The sequence below is a fragment of the Xiphophorus couchianus genome, chromosome 2 (assembly GCF_001444195.1).
Source record: "Xiphophorus couchianus chromosome 2, X_couchianus-1.0, whole genome shotgun sequence".
Lineage (NCBI taxonomy): Eukaryota > Metazoa > Chordata > Actinopteri > Cyprinodontiformes > Poeciliidae > Xiphophorus > Xiphophorus couchianus.
Genome location: NC_040229.1, coordinates 23,834,067 through 23,855,556, shown reverse-complemented (window position 1 = coordinate 23,855,556; position 21,490 = coordinate 23,834,067). Strand labels below are relative to the sequence as shown.

Here is a 21,490-nt window from a genome sequence, read left to right as displayed (position 1 = left end):
GGACAGCAAAAACTTAAATTTCTGGGGTCTGTTTGTGGATCTTAGCAGCGGCTTTGTGCTTCTTACTCATAGTGCCGAGCTTTTATAGTTTTTTTTAGTACCAAGCCTCGTATGGGTTGGCATCAGAAGTGAGTCAGTGGTGAAAACATACTTCATCCAGCCAACTGGCAATAAATTTGCACTTATCCATTGTGGACACAAAACAGCTAGCTGGCTGGCTAGTTAGCAAGGGTATAGGAGTAGCTAGTTAGCTGCAGCCTCAACTATCTAGAGTCACAGATTGCAATGAAGATTTCTGCAAGCAGGAAAAACTTTTACCCAACAGAAAATTCCTGAGAGAAAAAAACTCAATACTACACTGAATATTCCCACCAAAGTTTAAGACCCGTGATGAATGTATTTATGACAAATTGGCATCTTTTAAATGCATTTAAGATCTTTAAAGGCCTTAATTTTAGACACATGAATTTAAGATTTTAAGACTTTTGAAGGATGTGCGGACACCCTGCATATTTCACCAAACTGTAGCAGAGAAGACAAGAATTAAATATTTCATTTTGCTCATTTTTTCCAGGGATGCACAAATAAGGACTCTTAAAATCCTAAAAATATTTTTCAAGACAATGTAGAAACCCTGATTTATCTAAACATACTTACTTGCTGCAATAGAAACTTGATAACAGAAGTCCATCAGCAGCTGCTCATCAGTGATAACAGCTGACAGCTATGACATTTAAACCTTTCCAATGTGTGTCATCTATATAAATCTCTTCCAATTTGCCAAAGTAAATTAACCACACTAGTGTTCACACTAAACACCAAACCACCTTCCTTTTTACCCAGAAACGTATTTTAAAACAAGTTGCATGTACCTTCCAAAACAAATGTAATATATATATTTTTATAAATAGAGCAAATATTATTTTAAATCACATCTGTTTTTCTTACCACCGTTGAGGAAGCAACTTCCTGTATCTGGACGAATATGAGAGAAACGTCCAATTAATTTTTAAGACGTGAACTGGCGCTACTCGGCCTTGCCCGACTCACCCAGGGCATCAACAGGAAAAACAGATATAAAAAGTGTAATGGGCGTACCCTGCTGGCAGTGGTCTCTCCCAAGTTGTGGTTTTGGTGTTGTGGTCAACGTAATACACTCTCCCATGAGGTAAAACCCGCTGCTCCCAGCTGCACAGAGAGACAAGCAAACACACAAACACATGTTTACTTCATCACTGAAAACAAAAACAAAGATGGTATTTGGTAGGATTTCACAATGAATGCATCTGAATGTTATTTAGAGAGGACAGGGAGTGTCCTTCCTCGTTAGGTGAGGATGGGACATTAACGCCGACACAGACCAGCATTGATGATATAAATCCATGGAAAACTCCACGGATCTAAATCTGACCAAATTACCTGTAATCACAGAGTTTACTAAATGCATCCCACCTGCTTTTTGCATTTCCTCTCCTGGGCTTTTCTATGGACATTTTAACTACAATTCAATATATAGAAGTTAATTTCAGCTTTCCGACATGGAACAAACAGGATGCATTATATTTAAGGTTATTTTGTGATTTGTTTGTTTATGCATGTATTATCACATCTTTTAAGTATTTTGTCCTTACAAAAGAAATGATCAAATATCTGAGAAATAAAGTGATTTAACAACATTCAAATAAACAAAAAAACCCCCAACTCAGCTTAATTTATTAAACAGAAGATTTATAAACAAAAATGTGTTCTCTAGTTGAGGAAAAAGTAAGAACACCGTTCAAAAGTTTAGATTAAATAATTTCAGTGATTCTTGTACCGTCTTTGACCTTTGACCTACTCCTCCAATGTTTGAGGGGTTCCTTGGATAAACAGCTAGGTTCGAGTCACTCCACAGATATGACATCAGGATCTGGGCTTTGACTAGGCCTAGGATTTTCCTTTTCTCAACGCTGAGCCAGTCCTTGCTGGATACATTTTGGATTACTGTGACATCACAGGGTCAGGATCTGGTTCATTCATCCATCCCTGCTTGTCCTTGTAGGGATGCGGGAAGCAGTTCATCACACTAAGACGCTCAGGACAAAAGTTAGCAGTTTGTTCTAAATCTCTTCCAGCTGCAGACGGTTTTCTGTCCAGCGCGGCGGATGATTTCAGATTTGGTTGAGCTGCTAAAGTCGAGTTGCTTCAGGTCTTTTCTTATTGAAGACCTGAAGCAGCTCTTTGGATCTCATCATGGTGTTCGCTCATACTTCAACAGTCAGGAGCATCAAACTAAATGTTTGAGGTTTAAACAGTGAAAACATCTTTGAAATTTTCAATTGTTCACAGATTAAATTAGACCTCAGAATAATGATTAACTGAAGTAATAACCTGGAGAAATTCACTGTTTTGAGCAAGAAAGAAGGAAAAAGAACATAAACACAGGAAAGGAAATTGAACATTTTAGGGTGGGTGGATTTTCACCTTATGTACAATTTATATAAAATATTTAAAACATCTTCTACCTTGTGTAAGGCTTTATCTGTGCTAATTTGAAAAAGTGTATTTTTAGGGGTTTTCTTTTCATGTCAAAATTAATAAAAAAGGTTTTTCATCTTCCAAAGGAACTCCTGCAACATTTGCAGTCTGCTTGATTCATTGCATATACCTTAACACATATTTTTATTTCAAAATGACTGAACTTTTCAGATTCAAGTCCTACATTTGTGTAATGTCTAAATAATAAATATCACATTTTAATTTATGGTAGGTTATAGAAATTTCAGCTTTAAATAATTTAACCTTCTGTTTTTGTACTTTGAAAAGCAATGTAAGGGACTTTTAATATTTCAGTCTGGCCTGGATTGGATGGACTGATGCAGTCTGGATGGTTGGATGGGTGGAGAGAGAGAAAGATGGATACAGGATGTAAATAGGAGGGAAACAGAGTTGAGAAATACAACATATTTGGTTTTATTTGCTTTTTCACCTCTTAACCAGACCGGTAAAATACTTAAATTCCAGAATCTTCCAGAGCCCTCTTTTTACCGTGATATTTGTTTATGTTGCTGAACCAAGAGAGAGACGAGGATGTGCCGGTTCTTACCCTGCCGGAAGCAAATCTGTGGTCGACTCAGTTGTGTTGCTGTTGGCCTGCTCTGCGCTGGAGGGGGCGTTGGGGCTAGGCTCTGCCGGGACCGCCGGACCCACGGCATCCTGTCCCGGAGAGGGGCTACTGCCGCTGCTGTTGGCCGCTGGAGATCGGCCTGACGGGGATGACAGAGGGGGAGGAGTCTGACGGCCCACGACGCCACGACTGCCATCCAACCCATTGGACGTCAGCTCAGCTTTGTCTGCAAGATGATACAGAGGAAAGTAGCACATTTGCTTAAAGTGGAAAGAATCAAATCAAACACTGTCCGATCCAACATGATTGTATGCGTTATTGTGGATAACGCATTACTGCGTTATTGTGGATCTATGTGAGCAGACAGTTCACCTGCACTGTGACCCGGGCTCCTGTTGCTCTTTGAGGGCTGTCGGTGGTTAGATGTGTCACGGTTCTGCTCCTCAGTAAGCTCCCCGTTATGCACAGTCCTCTCTCTGGAGCCCCCAGGGGAATCGCCCTGCGGACCTCCCACTGAGTGCCTGTTGCTCCTGCAAACAGCAAAACAAAACAGACGACAGATAAGAAGATGAAATGGACAAAAAGAAGATATAAAAAAAGGAAACATCTGAGTTTTTCTAAATTCAATATGAACCCCTGCTTCCATGCTCTCCCCTCTCAGATATCTACCGTGGTTCCTCAAGTTAAGCTGGCACAGGTGCAGCTTTGGTCACAGTCAAACCCACAAACACCTGATGAGGTGTCGATTTCCCTTTCTGGATAATCTCATGTTTGTTCTCCTAGAGCTGCATTTAACTTTGAAGTTCTTCCACAGAAAAACAAATATGTTGAAGGTAGTGGTGGGCAATATGGCTGTAAAACTTTATCCAGATATGTTGTGGTACTATTTATGATATGAATGATAAGAACTATTTATAACTTATTCTTCTAGGTAACTGTATGTCTGACTGCATGACAGCAATCATAGCCACACAAACATAAATACTGCTATTGCACACACTTCTTTATGACACCAGTTACATGATTTATATCATTAAACAGCACACAGTACCTGCTTTTAATAATATTTTCAAATGTATTGATATTTGTTGATGTTCTCAATAGCAAAAAAAAAATTTTGACAATGTGGAGAGTTTTGGAGGGGTTAGACATCATCTGGATGTCATTGTGACAAACTTCTCATCACGACAAAACGTTTATCACAAAAAATGATAAACAATACAATAAATTCTCACACCTAGTTGAGGTATCGAGTTGGACTGAGAAGTCACTGCTTCATTAGTCGCAACAAAAGAATGAAAAGACAAAGGAAGAAAACAACATTTACAATTTTATTTACGTGAGATATTTTTTCTTGTTTCAGGAGAAGAAACATGCGCTGGTGATATTTGTTAATGTAAAGCATAAAGCTGCTGACTGCTTCTCTGCGGCAGCTGTGCTCTGAGCTCTTGGCTGAACCGTACGCAGCGGCCCCCCCACAATGTTTAGAAGGAAATACCATCTGACCTCTCGCACCCCCCGCAGCAAGGCTTTGAAATAAATGCAGCTATTTATTATCCTGCTACTATTGTAGCCGATGAGAGCAGCGTCTGAAACCGCAGTCAGAGGGGAATAACACGCTGGCACGCTGCATCATGCTCCGGCCGACCAAGCTGGCACCGGACCCGTTCATCCGATCCTCCTCTTTCTTCCATTTATTTTGAAAACTGTTATGTTCTGGTTTCAGGATTTTCATACAAGCGCTTTGCAAAACAGTATTTAAGAAACAGTTTCATGACTTTATTATTGTGCTATTATTCTTATTATCTTACCACAAGGTCTGCAGAGTTTTGAAAGCAGCGGTATTAGGTACTTTTATGGATTCTGATGCCTGAAAAGCTGTTTTCGTATGTCCTTCTTTACAGCCATAAAGCTGACTATGATTTATGATCCAACTCCTGTGTGTCTTGTTATATTATAATGACAAAACCCAAAACCTTCATTTCTCTGGATGTAATTTTAAACACACATTTCCAGCTAGACTCTAATTTTTTTTTGTTTTTGCACAGATTTTTTTAATGGTTCCAACTTTTCACACATTAATTGCTTTGATACAATATTTACCAAGCAGGTAGTTAAAAAACTTAATTAAACTGAAGTGTGATTTTAACTAAGTAGAACAACATCAAAACTTTCCAGTGAGTGATTAACAAGGATCCAGAAACTTAAATTTGTCCACTTGAAGAGCAAAGTAGGTCCTCTTCTTATTACTCACAATTTCCTTTACTTACAAAATTTCCTTCCTGTGATAGCCTCAAGAAAAATGACCTTTTTTTTATTGTTACTATATTATAACAACCAGATATAGTATGAATAATTGCTTTAAGTAGGATTTTTTTATGCTTCAGCTATAATTCTTAATATTCAAAACAGGCATTACATTCTTTTTCCATTTATGCATGGCAAATGGAAAAAGTTAAGAAAGGTATTTTCAAACAATAAACTTACAAAGGTCATTTGACTCAGTCTTATTGGTTAAAGGTGTCATGGCAATGGAATGACGATGAGACGGGCTAATATCTGGTCCATCTTTAGGTCCATTCACTCAAACTTTCACTTGATCAAATTTGAAGGTAAACATGTTATGTGCTAAAAATTTTTTAAAACAAAGAAATCAGATTCTTTTTCTCATCATGTTGACCAATTAAAGGTTTGTCATGGTTTAAGCTGATCAATAGAATCAATTTAATATTTAAGGCTGTGAATGATGAAGGAGGAAGGTGAAAACATTCTGTTCCTTTACAAGAAAACATTTCATCTTCAAAACATGGCAGCTAAATAGACTCCTGATCAAGGTGTATGATTATAAAGCAGAACAGTAATGAACAACGCTGTTGTGGCTCAGAAGAACAATGCTAAATGTATTATGGTAAACTGAAGAAAATGTCATTAATATGTCTAAATTATCAGTCACCTTCCATCTAATTAACGTGCCTAAATTTTTTTCTGCTTATAAACATTTCATAGTTCAGTCACTGCAGCCAGCTGGTGCTAAACACTGATGGATGACACACTACAATCCTGTGTTAGTGTGTTTGGTCGGACCTGCTGTTTGGTCCAGCTGAAGTGGGAGTCCCCTCACTCTGTGTCCTCCTCAGGTTGGGTCTGTCAGGCTGGAGGATCTCTGCAAGTCAAACATAAACACATCATTACTGCAGCAACACAAACGGCCGGCTGTCAGTCAGACTGGAGGTGAAAAAGAAAAGCAAACTTGAAATTATTTGGGGTTTGGTGGTTAAACTAATGAAAAATGGTGCAGGGAATAATGATACGTTGCTTGCCAAGTAGCAGCAAAAGGGTTGGACACTAAGAGTTAATGTTTATTATTTTCTCCGACATTCCTCTTAATAGATTGCGCTTTAGTTTCTTAAAGTGATTTGAAATGCACAAGGAAATCGGCTGATGACAAAACTTACTGGTTTTGAACTTGACCAGCGTTCAGAGACCAACTATTCCCAATGGTTTCAAATTCACAACATACGATTTAAAAAGTCTTTTTCTCAAGCAGCAAGACGTTTATTTGCAAGTTCATACGGTTGTTGTTTGAGTTTTGTTTGCTGTAAACTTAAATTTACAGAATGTCTGGAAATATGTTGCCAGATATGCAAAGCAATTTCTCTAAACCGAATTACAAAGACTAAGAATTGGCTGTTTTCACTACAGGTAAGGAGTTTAAAATGAAAAACAAATCTATTTAAAGAACAACTACATCCATTCGTATAATTTTTTCTTCGTTGATGTGATAATCACACAATAAAACTTCCCAAATGAGGTATTGTAGCAAACTGACAATCTAAACTTAACATTTTCTAACACTCTTCAAGCCAAAGAAAAAGAAAACATCTAGTAAAAGGCAGAAAAAACGTTTTAACAACACAGGCCAAAGCTGTCCGGAAATCTGTTTTCTTCAAACTACCGTCAGTTCCAGTCTGCCAACAGAGGACTTATTGCCTCTTTGAACATTACTGAGGTCAGCTGTCCTCCTTGCAGCTGTAAATGATGAGAAAGTGATCATAGAGAGGCTTAGACCTCTAAGTTTATAAAAAAAAATAATTAAATCCATGCATCCGTCACATGTGGCAGGGGAAGTGAAGTTAGTGGTTTGACATGGACCATTCATCCCTGTGTGTGCCACGGAGTCTGCGCTGGGCTTGTGAGCGTGGCCGTATGCGGTCTTGGTGGTGTGAGGGAATGTGTGACTTACGGTCCCGACTGTGACCGAAAACCACAGGCCTGTATCGAGCTTTTCATTAACACTCACTTTCTCCTTTACACACAAACATCCAGCATATTCCAGTGACACACCGAAGAATTAAGCGCCTCAAACGCTGCCCCTGTTTACACACACATACAGTACATCCTGCTATCTAAAGTAAGGCAAACAGGTAAGCTCTTACAGGCTCCTTTGCACAGACACACAGTTCTGTTTTGTGGCTATGAAAGAGCTTCTTGTGTGCAGACCCTGGGGACATGCAGAAAAATAAACAGTGGTCTTGAGGAGAAACCATTGTGTCATAGCCTGCTAACCGAGTTCATCACCCCCTCCCTCAGAACAGCGCGGCTCTAATTACTGGTAGGCTGTGTGTCTGTAGAAATGAAGAAGAGAGCTTTTATGTGTAGAAAAATCCCAAAAACCAAAATCTAAGGAAAAGAAGGCAGGTTTTGGCTGTAAACTGTAGCCTATTTTTATTTCAGGGTTTAAAAAAATAAATACTGCATGATGCATCTTTGCATCATGCAGTAATTATTCATGTATTCTCCCTCAGTTTGAGAAAAAGATTCCTGTCCTGGTGAGAATGGGGAAAAAGTAGATTTCAAAATACCCACAAAAGGACAGCAAGTGCTGGTGAGGTCAACACACTTTATGAGTTCCTCTCAATGGATTTTCAGCACATGGGAAAAGTTGCATTGCAAAGGGACTGGGGTGGTGAAGATCTTCCATGTTATACGTAAAGAACCATAACTGTATTGTTGTAGTAAATGGTTTACATTACATCCTCCATACATAAAGCCATGGTGCAGATGCAGGAAGTAAACTATGAGGTTCTCTAAAAGTATTTCAGTTTGTCAAATCAATACTGTTATTCCCTTGTCATAGTATTGCATAGCTGCCTTGTGCTTCAGTGGCATATGAAAATATGCTGCCTTGGGTAAATAATACTCCAGCATCATCTTCCTATACATTTAATGCTGTGACGTAAGTAATTTGGACACTATAATTAGCTGCAGCTCTGATCTGGCATATACTGTATATAGCACATATCCAGCACAGCAAAAATATTTATACAACTGCTTTTCAAGTCGTCACCCAATGATGACTCAAGCTCCTACTACACTATGCAAACGCTTGGTCTGCGCTGAAGAAGATTCACTTATTGCTGGATGCTGGATCTTTGATTATTAAAAGTTAAAGTGAAACTGATGGTCTGACCTACTTTCTGTATGATGGGGCAAATTATTATCTGATCACTTGAGGACACTCAGAGTACTGATATTTAATTCCCAGATCCTATAATGAAGGGGAAAAAATATTACAATCAAGAAAATGTTTTTCAAAAGCAAAGTTACCTAAGATCAACATATTTAACCTACATATACTAATTAAAATTCATAGAGAAAACACAACCACACATCTACAAAGCTCAGTGAAATGACATGAGGTTTATTAACTAGGTAAATAATCTTTAAAGATTGAAAAACTGGATTTACTTAAGGTTTTAATAAAAAGATGTTTATTAAATCAACTACTGGCAAATTCATCATACTAATGAACGGATCTCGATAGGACATGGGGAGGAAGCTGGATGTTACTCATAGTCTGAGTGTGTCTGTACTGTGTAGGGAAAAAAAATTGTCTCACGGTTCTGTGGAAAAGGGAAATCTGAATATGTGAGAGTCCCAGTCAGAAAGGGTGCCAATATTTCCAGAGCTAAAAATCTAACTTCTCTGGATTCTGTTTCTCACCATCCTTGAATGGAAGTTTTGTTTATGAAGGCTTCCACATGTACGTGTGCATTTGTGCGTCTCAGAGGAGCTGCCAGAAGAAAATAAGGAAAATCTTGGAACAAACAGAGTAACGTTCAGAGCAGGAACACAGGGTGCCTTCAGGCCAGCAGCAGGCAACACACTCCTACCTTTATATATTCATTTGGGTCCCATTGGTCTATAAGGGTGCATACACACACACACACATCCCAACACGCCCGCACGCACACACAATAAATGTAAAACATGTGCATGCCTGAATATACAAAACCATAAGGCAAAGACAAGAACTGTAACACTTCATCTCTTTATCGCTGCTCCTGCCTCCCCCCCCAAAAAAAATTAACCGCACACACAACTTCTGTCATCCCCAACCCTACAAGTCAGGAGAACAACCACTCCTCCCCGGGTAAACATACACAAAGCTTCAGGATCACAGGAGGTGATTGTGCTGCCGAGCTGCAAGCAATAAGGCTCAATTACGCAATCCTCAGAAACAAATTAGACAAAGGCGCTCCTGATGCCTGTGATTATGGGTGTGGAGAGACTCCAAACAACGGGTCGTAAAAGGAAAACTGGATGAAGGGAGGTTTCTCTTCATTAAATGGTAACCTTTGACCTGCACACATGCTACAATTATAGCCGCAGCTTTCTATCACTGCTTTCTGACATCTTACGATGGGAATTTGGCTCCTTCATGAGTCAGGGTTTACTTTTTTTTTTAAGGGAATAGTTCAACATTTAAGAACTGAACCTGAAAACTCGTTGGTTTGGTAAAACTGGTGCAGAATTATTAGTCAAATGAGTGTTTTGACCATAACACAATTTTTAGGCATGTTTTTTTAACCCCAAGCTGGATGAACTTGAATGCTTGATGGAGTTAAGAACTTTTTAGGTCCACATTATATCGAGGTGTGTATAATTATTTGGCAGTTCCTTTTCTTTTGGCAAAATGGGTCATAAAAAAGAGATTTCACCGACTCTGAAAAGCTGAAAATTACAAAAAGTTTCTCAGAGGAATGCAGCACTGAGCAGGTCTGTCTCCAAAAACCAACAATATATACTTGACGGATGGTCAATTTTGGATTGAGTACACAAAACACATCTGGACAAAATAATAGGCCCAAATCAATGAGTAATGTTCATTCTGCGTGCTGCCAAAGTTCCTTTTGGATTGCCTGAGTCTTTGGTTTGTGCCTCTGATGATTTGTAAAGTTTAAAGCTGAGCACAGGTAAACTATTTCTAGGATCTCTGAGAGAAATTTGCTTTTAACTGAAATAACATAAGGTGCTGAAATAAAGAAAACTTTGCCTTCCTCTTCTTTTTGCATAAAAGCATAAGTCAAAGGAGGATATATGGTACAATGCAAGGACTTTATAGCTGAAATCTTTTTAATTAAAAAAACTACATTAATCGATTGATCTTTCTGGGGAACGATAAAGCTGTGGTAACAATCTGGGAAAGGCAGACCACATAGATTAAGAACCAGTGCTTCTTTGCACAAACAAAAATCAGTGAGGCAGTTGCTCTGAAGTGATTCATTTTCTGCTTCATAAATATTCAGAACAAGTACATATTTTTAGACTACAAGTGAATTGTATTTGACACGGTTGCCATCTCCAGTTTGACCGCTAGACATCAGAAACTGTCACACTCACTCCAATTCATCACTCGGTCAATCCACTCAGTTAAACATGCAGAAAAGCCTCTGAATCCGATCTTTATGAGACTTTTCCCCATCTTGCTGTCCCTGTGGTGCAACATGGTGTGCACACAAACATAAACAGACACGATCGCTTAATTTCACTTCACAACTAAACATTTACAAAGAGACACGTTTATGTGTTCATGGCAGGCCCTCACTGCTGTTCCTGTGTTCATTCAGCAGGAAACACAGCCGTCTCTGTGTGCTGCTAAATGAAAAGCTGTGTGTGAGCCACTGCATGGACTTGGCTAGGGTGTAAGGGACAGTCAAAGAACAGTGTACTTGTAAAAAAAAAAAAAAAAAAAAAGAAAAGACTTTTAGACTTTGCTTCCAAGCCATAGAGGAAGGTAAAATGTTAGTGCAATACCTGGAAGGGGAAAGTACTGTTGATTGAATGTGAAGGCTTTGAAAACTTTCCTCCTAGGAGCAATTGGTCTGGGAAGAGCACATTAATGTGAAGATTAAGTGTTCTCCCATGCTGATGTTAAAGCTCTGCGGTAGAAAATACTGCAGCCGAACACAGTCGGTATATGCTGTTGGTATCAGGTTACTTTAAGTTTAACAGTATACTTGACATGTTGTTGTTGGCAAGACAGAAGAACCTCTGACATACAATTTAAACATCAGTCAAACTCTCCACTAAAACCCAGGCTTTTCTGAAACGAATAAATGCACATATAGGCCGGCCTTAACTGTTGGCAGGTGTGATTCTGCAGCAGAGAAACCCAAGCTGCAGACTAAGTCTCTGCAAGCAAACGGCGTACTTATGTCGGATACGTAAATTTTACACAGTTCAGCAAAAATACCAAAGCGACACAATAACCAGGACTGTGCTGTTCTGTCTGGAGGTCAGACATAAATTTGTGTTTTGACACAGACAAGTAACCGTTTTAAATCTGATAAACAGGTCACGGTTGTAGTCCAGTCTGGCTGTCTTGATTTGAGTTTAATAAGCAAAATTGAACCTTATTTACCTTATAGTGGCCCAGAAAGAAAAATGAAAAAAAAATAGTTGCATGTTTTTAATACCTCTAAACTCAACTACTACAACTCTTGTCGCCTGCAGCTGGTCCAAAATGACAGGTAACAAGCCATGTGAGCACATTACCCCCATATTCTCCTCCCAGCAAGGCATGTTTTAGGATTGATTTTAATTTTAGCTTTTAATGTTGAAATGGTCAGGCTCCTTCTTCTCTAACACAGTATGCACAAGAGTGCTCCCAGAAGAAGTGTGAGGTCAGAACTTCTGCTGCTTCCAGATCAGAGCTTCAAGTGCTCGTATCCTGCAGGTTTTAGATGGACCCCTTCTCCAACACATCTGATCAGCTGAATGACTTTTTACCAGGCCTCTGCAGAGCTAAATGACCTGCTTATAAGGAAATTCAGGTATGCAAATAAAAGTTGCATGATAGAATATCTATTAACAGATCCGTGGATTTAGAGCTGGACCAAAGTTGGGCTTTGTAACTTTTTGAATTGAGAGGTAATGATGTATTGCATAAGTAGCCACCAAAAAATGTTCCTTGCTTCTTTTTGGCTGGTGGTGCTTATGAGTGCGACACCAGAGTTAGTTTCTGTGTATTTATCTTGCAAATTATTTGACCCATATTTCCTCTGAGTACAGCTGAAGGCAGCCAGAGTACCACAAGTATAAAAGCCAGAGAATATTTAGGAAAGCTTTTAATTTGTTATCAACTACCGTTAAGCACAATTAGCAATTTAATTATTATTGTTGCAAGTTTATCTTTATTTTTAAATAAAGATAAACAGATGCTACACTCATAAAAATGCACTTTTGTCTACATTAAAAAAATGATTTATGAAGGAATTGTGGAGCAATTGAAAAATGAAACCGAACAACTTTTGCAAGAACAAAATAAAAACATGAGATCTGTGTTTTCAACTGTGCCACTGTATGGTTTTCCTCACAGTCTGTGAGTCACTTTCAATCTATGCCATTTCTGTATTTAAACACTCGCTGTGCTGTTAGGGGTATAAAATCGACTTTTTTGAGGCTTATATCATGCTGTAATATTATTCCCACATCATAAAATACCTGGAGTGTTACTTTGAGTCTTTCATGCATGTTGGAGAAATCCTTGAATCTCCGATGGGAGCCATTTGCATGAATTCTTGATCTAACAAATCGCCTCCTTGGAGCTGCAGCCTCCAGCCTACACACTTATTTCTGGATGCTTCTAATATCATTAGTTAGCGACTTCCACCTCTAAATGTCACACCTTTTTCCTTCGCCTCCTCAACCCCACCATTTTCTTTGCTTTTTTTAATCGCTATTCATATTTCATTGGCACGGATACTACAACACTCCTTTCCTGCAACTACTACTGCTTTTGAAATAGCTGGTGAACCACGCATTGCTAGGGTGGGAAAACACAAATATCACAGTTTAAGACAGATACCGGAGCCTACCTGATGTTACCAAACATCAAGGAAAAACAGGAAGCGATGGAGTTAAAGGAGGAAAAATGATTTAATGTTGGGCTGTTTTTTTGCTAAACTAAGCATGTGCATTTTCACTTAAAACAAGCAACAGCTATAAGCATTGATTTTCACGTGATCATTCTCTATAAATGAAAGCTTTTTTTGTATCTCAAACTAATTCAGCAGCACAATTCATAAAATGTGATAACCAATCATGTGTATCTAAAGTCTGTGGTGTGAAGGCTTAACGAGGGGCTCCTCTGTTCATTTCTGTTCCTTCTCACACCTTTGAGTAAATGAGGCTGAGTGTTTGAGTTTGTAGGGGTGTGCGTGCGGGGTGTGTGTGTGCGCGTGTGGTAAGAGGCAGGACTTACTGTCTGCTGCTGCGCTGCCATTGGGCAGAGAGCCCAGATCAACAACCATGCCGTCCAGACAGACGTTGAGCTCCCCTCCTGCCACAACCGAGCCTTTGTTCTCTGTCTGCAGAACCAGACTCAGCTGGACGTTCTCCACTAGAGGGAGAGAGGACACACACGCCCACATGGAGAAAGAATGAGTGATTAAGAAAAGGAGAAAGTTGTGGTGAGAGGGAGATAGGGGGAGGAAGAGTGTAATTGGACATCCTTCCTTAAGAACTTCCACTCAGGGGTTTAGACATTGTCTTCATTCATCACAAGTAAATGTGATTACATATGGAGTAAAATCAATTAATTCTTTGTGTTTGTTATTTAAAAATAAAAGACAGTTAAGATAAGGGCAGAGGCATGATTACATTATAATGCCCCCACTCCTCTTTGGGCTCTGTGGCTGGATCCAGCTGCAGACATCTGCACTAACAGCTGTGTCAAGGTGAGCTACATTCACTAGCCAAATAAAAAAATTAAAAAATTAAAATCCCATCACCTGGACCTAATTAAGCAAACAAGTGAGAGCCCACCTCTGTTAGAGCGCTGCAGTGCTGCGCTTCAGCTGGGTTTGAGTTATACGACCCCAGCTGAAAGAGTGAGGAGCTGCTTCAACACCAGGGTCAGGACATACAGCCTGTTATTGCATGAATTACTTTTTTATGAGGGTCTGTGTCAAACGACTAAAGAGAAAAAGGAGATTGGTTAAGAATGTCCAAACTGGCAAAGGTAATAAAATTAAGTCTGAATTGTTCTCTGAAGTCAAATAGCAGCTGAACTGATCATGTTTACTAGTGAAACTTCAGCTCCTGCCACACTGTTTCTTATCATTCCACTCTAAGTTGGACATAATAATAACTTCCTTTTTTTTCTTTACCCTAAACTGAGTGCATTTTCTTACTTTTGCCATCGTGTGTGCGCAGAGTGTCCAGGAGGTCTATAGTAGCGCTGCCCAGTAGCTCCTTCCTCAAGGTGTGGCAGCTCCACAGCTTCAGATCCAGATGACTCTGAGGCGTCACATTGCTGCAGCACACAGGGCAACAATGCAGGCTGCATGAGAATGCTCTTGCTTGACCAGTTTATCATATGTGCAGCTCTATTTCTTTGACTTTTAAAATGATATCAAATGTCAGTTTTATTTATAAAGCACTTTAAAAACAGCTATTAATTGCTCCAAAGTGCTGTGTGACATTCATAAAACCACATGTGAAAAAACACATTAGAATAAAACACAATTAATTAAACAGACAAGACAGATTACAATGTCAGACCTTATATAAAGGTCAAATAATAAAAATTTGTTTTAAGGAGTGATTTGAAATGTTCCAGGCTATGGGAAAATTTAATATTGAAGAGTAAGTTTCTATTATCTGATCGAAGGGTTCTGGAAATGGAGTGGTAGCGAAGAATATCCTGGAGATAAGCCGGTGCTCAGCCATTCATAACTTTAAAAACCAATACAAGAATTTTAAAATCAATCCGATATGAAACCGGTTGCCAATACAAGGGTTATCTACTCACGTTTCTGGGTTCCAGTTAAGAGTTGAGTTGTGGCGTTTTGAATAATTTGGAGACGAAGTAAGGAAGATTGGTCCATATTTTTGTATCGTAATTGTATAGTAATCTAAGCACGTTGTAACAAAGGCATGGATAAGTCCATCCAATTTTCAAACAACCATCAAAATGACACAAAGACTCCTAACAGAGGAAGATAAATAAAAGGGCAAGGGAACCAAAAATTTTATCAGGTTTGCTAATCAAAGTTATCCACAGCTATGAACTCCTCATTTAAGCAGTGAAAAGTTTCCTCCTGCACTGAGATTATTTTAAAACTCAGATGAGCTGTGTGCATCTGTGCGAGTTGCTCTTACAGGGTGAGGTCTTCGTTCCACTGCAGCTCCAGGTGCCCGGTGCGTTTGCCTGTTTTTTTGGTTTCACTGGTCAGGCCATCGGCAGTCACCTCGACGAAGGAGCTGAGCCGAGGGTGACGGTTCGGCAGCTTTGGGGACTGGGGTTTTGCAGACACCACTGCGTACAAACAGACACACCATTAAATTTGAACATAGACGAGTTGGTCACAATGAAAAGCTTGTTTTGATTTTAAAAAATGGTTAATGAGGAGGAAACAAAACCGGAGCTGCATTTTTTTTTTGCCAATTCTATGTTCTGTTAACAAATTATCAGAAAAATAAAAAAGTTCAACAGGGTTTAGACAGCTTAATCAAAATATAGGTGAAAGTTTTACTTTAAAATGACAAATTAAAATGACAGTAATGTCACATATCAAAATTAAAATGATTTTAAAGACGATCAGAAAATACCCTTTGATATTCTATGTAAAAAAAAACATTAAGAATAGAAAATGTTGTTTTCATAATGTAAAATGAATACACTACTAGGCCTGTCACAATAACTCAATTGCATAATAAAAAGAACTCAATATTTTTCATTTGCTTGATTTATTGTTTTTCTCTCTTTTTTTTTTTTTTACTGAAAACTGAATGATAAAAGTATTCAGTCTGGTGTTTTGGTCTCAATTATTCCATTTTTTGAAAAAATATGGTTTACAGAGACGTCATAATTTTATTTGTTGTTTATGTTGCTTTCTTTTTTTATTTTGAATATTTAAAATGTCTTCAAGTTCCAGTGTTCAAATGTTCATTAGAATTTTAAGTTCATTGATCCTTGAGAATGTGTTCTTGCAATATTGTGCCATTATTACTATTTTATTACTGGAAAATGGTCTCAAAACAACAACAATATTATCGCTTATCTCAATAAGTTCTGGGACAATTTATCACCCAGCAAAATTTGCTATCGTGACAGGGCTATACAATACCATAAATTAAGATAGTAAAATTAAAAATAATAATCTTATTAATATGTGCAGTCCGAGTCTGGATTGTTTTTCTTTATAACGCAGATACTCCTCCTTGAATATTTTAAATTCTGATTTAAATTTTTACTTTTTTTTGTAGTTTAGCGTAAGCTAGAGCCCTTTTCTTTGCTGCAAGCATCCCAGTTTTCTTCCAACAAATTTGCTTTCCTCTACAATGTACAACTCAGGATAAACATAAACCACAATCTAAGAGTTTTTCTCCTAAAAAAGGCAAATAAATAACATTCATTACAATGCATACATTAAAATTTATTGTTATTTTAATGTATAAATAACATTAAAATGTTAATGTTTTAATTTTTACATTAATGTTTAATGTAAAAATTATAAGGCTATAATTTTTTTATAGCCTTAAAAAAATTACATTTTGATTAAACAGAAAATTCAGATGCAGTAATCATATAAATATAGGGTTTTATTTATACCCAACTAGTAGCCTAATTAAACTACTATTTAATCATAAAGCTCCAATTCCACTTTGGTGCTTAATTTGTTTGGTGCTTAATTTGTTGACTGCGGTTCTATGATCAACAATAACTACTGGTAGTGAAATCTTTATGCATTTGCCAGCTTATAAAAGCAAAACAAATATTTTGCCTGAAAATCTCACAGTTAATAAAGGAATGTGTTAAAAGTATTTCATGCTATTAATACAATGTGCTTTAAATATGAATTAAAGTATGTAATTATTAAAGGATTGAAATCTTTATTTGAAGTGCCTGCAGCAATGTGTCATAAATTTTGTGTCTCAGCTTGCTCAGGATGCAGATGGCCGTTTTTTTTCCAGTGTTGGGGAGACAAACCAGAATACAAACACTGACCTCTAGTGGCATAAAAGAAAACATGCAGTATTACTTGAATCCGGGTATTCTGGGTCTACTATCCTGAATGTTTTTTGGGGTTTTGAAATTGTGTACATGTTCTGGGAATCTTATCAGAGCTTGTTGCAGTTCGAAAACGCTGAGGAGGTCATCGTGACAAAACGGCCAAAGACTAGTGTATAAATATATTGCAGACAAGACATGAGGAGATCTAATCTGGCCGAGACATGTTGATGACGTCTGTGCTCCAGAACATCTGGCAAAACAAATGTGACTCACTGCAGTTAGGAGGAAATGATAGAAAGATGGCACAAGGCCAGTTATAGAACAACCATAGCATTCAAGAGCATTCAATGATAAGGCGAGGCGCAGAGGAGCTGCATGGCCTTTTTATGAGGCGGTGAGTCAGAGCTGACATTTAAAAAAAAACAACAAAAAAACACCACTGGTCAAGTCAAGCTTCACTGCGTGCACAGTTATAAGAAAAGTTGTATTTTTCAATATTTATTTTATCATTAGAGCCATCAGTCGATCCAAAATGTTAATAAACCTCAAACAATATACAGTAAATTCAAAATACAAAAATTAAGTGAAAATTTGTGTGCACAATTATTGACCAACTATTAGAATGCCAATCAGTTTTATACGTAAAAAGTATTTTGACTTCTGTTTTGAACTTTCTGTTTTTACATCTATATTTACTCTGTAAAAAAATAACCTGTAATGTACTTTATAAACACAAATTTATCTTTGCTATCACTATTATTATTAGCGGTGCACCAGTTGCAGTTTTCTGGGAAATCACCGATTACAGATCTTTACAAAGCCTGGCCTGCCAATTCCGATTTTGGCTAGTGACCTTTTTCTTTGTTTGTTTGAAATGTTGTTAAATATACCAAGAAAGTCACTGATTTGGCAACAGTGGGGTGGCCAAATGTTCACTGGAAATGAGCAGACATGAGCTGGTGGGCCAGTCTGTCAGTCAAAACTCTCTCATGGGAGAGCAGAAGAAGACAATGGCTGATTTTGAGACTTTTGCTGAGGTTGTTAAGGGCAGTGGATAAGATTGGCTTCACATGTAAATATCGGCCGATCACCGATCTCCCAAAATTAAGAAAATTGGTGTTGCTAAGTCGACTGGCCGACAAATCGGTGCACCCTTAATTATTATGCGCAAATGAAAAGACCAAATTAGTTTAATTTCTAAGAAGCTCCAATTCCACTTTGAGTGCTTAAATTGACAAACTCAGGAACTTGATGTGAAAATCCATCTGATAAGCAGCTGTCTATTTTTACCAGTGTGTGGTACCAGTTGCTAACACAAGTACAAAGTAGCAGTTTTATGCTCAGATGTGTCCTGTGACCCAACATGGTGCTTTTCAATGCAATGTTCAGCATACCTGCCTTAAAACAAGACCTCAGATTGTTTCTGCATCTGTTTCTGCAACTTAAGTTTTATTTGAAGCTTGTAAAATTGCAGCCCTGGGTGAGCTGCACCTTCTCTCACACTGAACAATTTGACAGGTGGAAAAAGACTGAACACAAAGTTTCCTGGCAAGCAAAATTCACTAAAGCAGAAAATGGGCCCCCTGCAATTACTGGTACATCTGGCAACAATGTTCAAAAAGCTTTAAAAAGAAATTTAATAACTGAAAAGCAAGAGATCTGAAGAGGAAATCCCACAAGTCTAATTTTCTTAGTGTCTCTTCAAAATGGGAAAGAAAGGAGAACAAACCATTTAAATATGGCAGATGTGTGCTGATCGCCATAGGTTGGGAAATTACTATGGAAATGGCTACCAACCTAACCACATCTTACAGCAAGAGCAAAAATAAAGTTTAAAACTACTGGAACTGTGGCAAATTTGGACAAGGACCCATATGTACTTGGCTAATAAACAGTGAGGAAGACAATGAGGAATAGGGGTGGGGGGGACTCAATTAGCTGCAGGAGTTAGTGGCATTTTGTGGCTGCCAGGTATCCACAGCAATTTTTTTAAGTCCATTGGGCACATCTTTACCAGTAAAGGAGGGCAATGTTGGAGTGTAGTTTCTTAATGGTAAAAACCCAATGACTCCCTGCATTCCCAATTATTTACATCCACCAGGTGAACGCGGGAGATAGCATGGATATTCAGATAATAAGGTAATATACTCTAACCTATAATGTCACAGATGATGAGCTGACTGGGTGGCTGAACAGAGAAAATATTGCCCTGCAGCAGTGAAGGTGAAACTTTATGAGGCAGCATGATCAGCTCTACAACCATTTCTGCACTCAGCTGAACTTCAGCTGTGTGTATTGTATTTAATGTTGTGTGTTATTTGCACCAGTCAATCAGCAAGATTTGATTTGAACCATTTGTCCTTAATCATTAGGTTAAATACTGAAAGTCTTACATTTGTTGCAATTAAATATAAAAAATACAGTTTGTCAAGCTACATAATCATCAACCTACAGCATGTACATTAATGACAGCTATGGACATGTAGCGATACAGATACTTGTAATGTTACGTTTGATTGATACATCATCTGAACGTCATTCGTCATTGTAGTTTGTGTGGCATGAAATTACAAAATATACTGAAAAAAAAAACTGTGCAAACAAATCAAAGCAGAACATTTTACATGCTAATTAGCTCTTTACCTTTCAGGATCAACTGAGACTTCTCGGGGGTCTGGGCACTGCCAGGTCGGGTCACGCTGGCAGCCGCCATGACATCACAGCTCTGTAACACAACCACAAAAAACCCCACAACATTAAACAATATGCCTCCCGATCGGTTTTAACCCAGAGGTGCTCGATGTGAGGACTCTATCCCATCTGTGTAGGGGAGAGTTACCATATAATTGCCAAACAGCCTCGGAGACACATTAGTCAATGAGATTACAGCCAAGGCTGTAATCTGAACTGATCGCTGCGATTTTCCTCTCCGACAACCAATGCAAACCTGCACCAAGTCTGCAGAGGGGTTCTGTCTACACAGGCTCAAATAAACATTTATTTATTTTTTTGTTGCTTCCAATTATCTAAGAATCAATAGCAAAGAATGAAGTAGACTTTAAAATTAGAGAAACAACATGAATTGCAATGACAATACTGGACGTGAAAAACTCACTCCTCTGCATCATTTTGTCTCAAACACCCTGTTGTGCTTCAACGTCTTGGTCAATAAAGTTTTAATTCAACTTGGTTTATTTACATACTGCCAATCACAAAAAAATTCATCTTGAGGTACATAAACAAATTCATCTTATTTCTATGCTGAAATAGTCAAATTAAGAGACAGGTTTAAATTGAATTAAATACATTCAAATTCAATCCCAATTACTATTAATGCAATAAGGTTTGATCTAACATGTCAACTGGCTAAAAATAAATAAATGAAGAAATGCTGCCGACTGAATCAAATCAACAACTTCACCGCAATCTTTCAAACCGAACAAGCATGTGGCGACAGTGGACAGAACTGAGACATTGACTTTTCAGCAATCTCTCATATTGAGCATCTAGAACATTAGGGTCCTGTGCAGGTATGAAGATCCAACTAAAATTAAAATGAAACCAAAACAATCTACTTAAAAAAACACAACTCAATTTTCACTTAATTTCAACAATCAGTAATCGCTATAATAGGCAGCTGATATTATGGGTTATTTTTTTAACTGAGACATTTGCAGCCTATTGTGAAGTTCAATCTATATGAGTGCACTGTGTGTTTAATATTATGATGTCTATAAATGTCACAACAGAATTTTTTTTTATTATTTTCTTTGAGCAGCATGGTCAATGTCACAGCAGAGGTTTGCGCCTCATCGGCTTCACCTTGAGCAAAGTCACAGATAAGCTCTGCAGCATTTAACTATAAGAAAACTGCAATGCACAACAAAACTGCAATCAGCTCAGATGCTGTCCTTTCTACAAACTCTTATCAAGGTAAGGTTTGTCACTTTGCTGGTTTCATTGCTGTTCACTAACACAGAGCTTGTACTTAAACTTGGTTTAAAATTTGTAAAATGTCTGTTTAAGATTGCATCAACATCTTCTTTTCATCAACTTCAATCCCAGACCAACTATAAAGCATT

At 38.1% G+C, this 21,490-nt stretch overlaps 1 protein-coding gene across 3 annotated transcripts in view; it reads right to left on the bottom strand.

Annotated features, from left to right (window-relative positions):
- Positions 1 to 21,490, bottom strand: part of wwp2 (WW domain containing E3 ubiquitin protein ligase 2) — a 56,115-nt gene that overhangs the window by 30,739 nt on the left and 3,886 nt on the right. For all 3 annotated transcript variants that reach the window (XM_028027996.1, XM_028027982.1, XM_028027989.1), the window contains exons 2-9: positions 20,052 to 20,133; positions 15,554 to 15,710; positions 14,584 to 14,705; positions 13,653 to 13,790; positions 6,191 to 6,269; positions 3,479 to 3,636; positions 3,086 to 3,332; positions 1,099 to 1,188 (exon numbers count right to left, since the gene is read on the bottom strand). In XM_028027996.1, coding sequence (XP_027883797.1) covers positions 1,099 to 1,188; positions 3,086 to 3,332; positions 3,479 to 3,636; positions 6,191 to 6,269; positions 13,653 to 13,790; positions 14,584 to 14,705; positions 15,554 to 15,710; positions 20,052 to 20,121 — 1,061 coding nt within the window. In that variant the 5' untranslated portion in view covers positions 20,122 to 20,133. The remainder of the gene's footprint in view (positions 1 to 1,098; positions 1,189 to 3,085; positions 3,333 to 3,478; positions 3,637 to 6,190; positions 6,270 to 13,652; positions 13,791 to 14,583; positions 14,706 to 15,553; positions 15,711 to 20,051; positions 20,134 to 21,490) is intronic.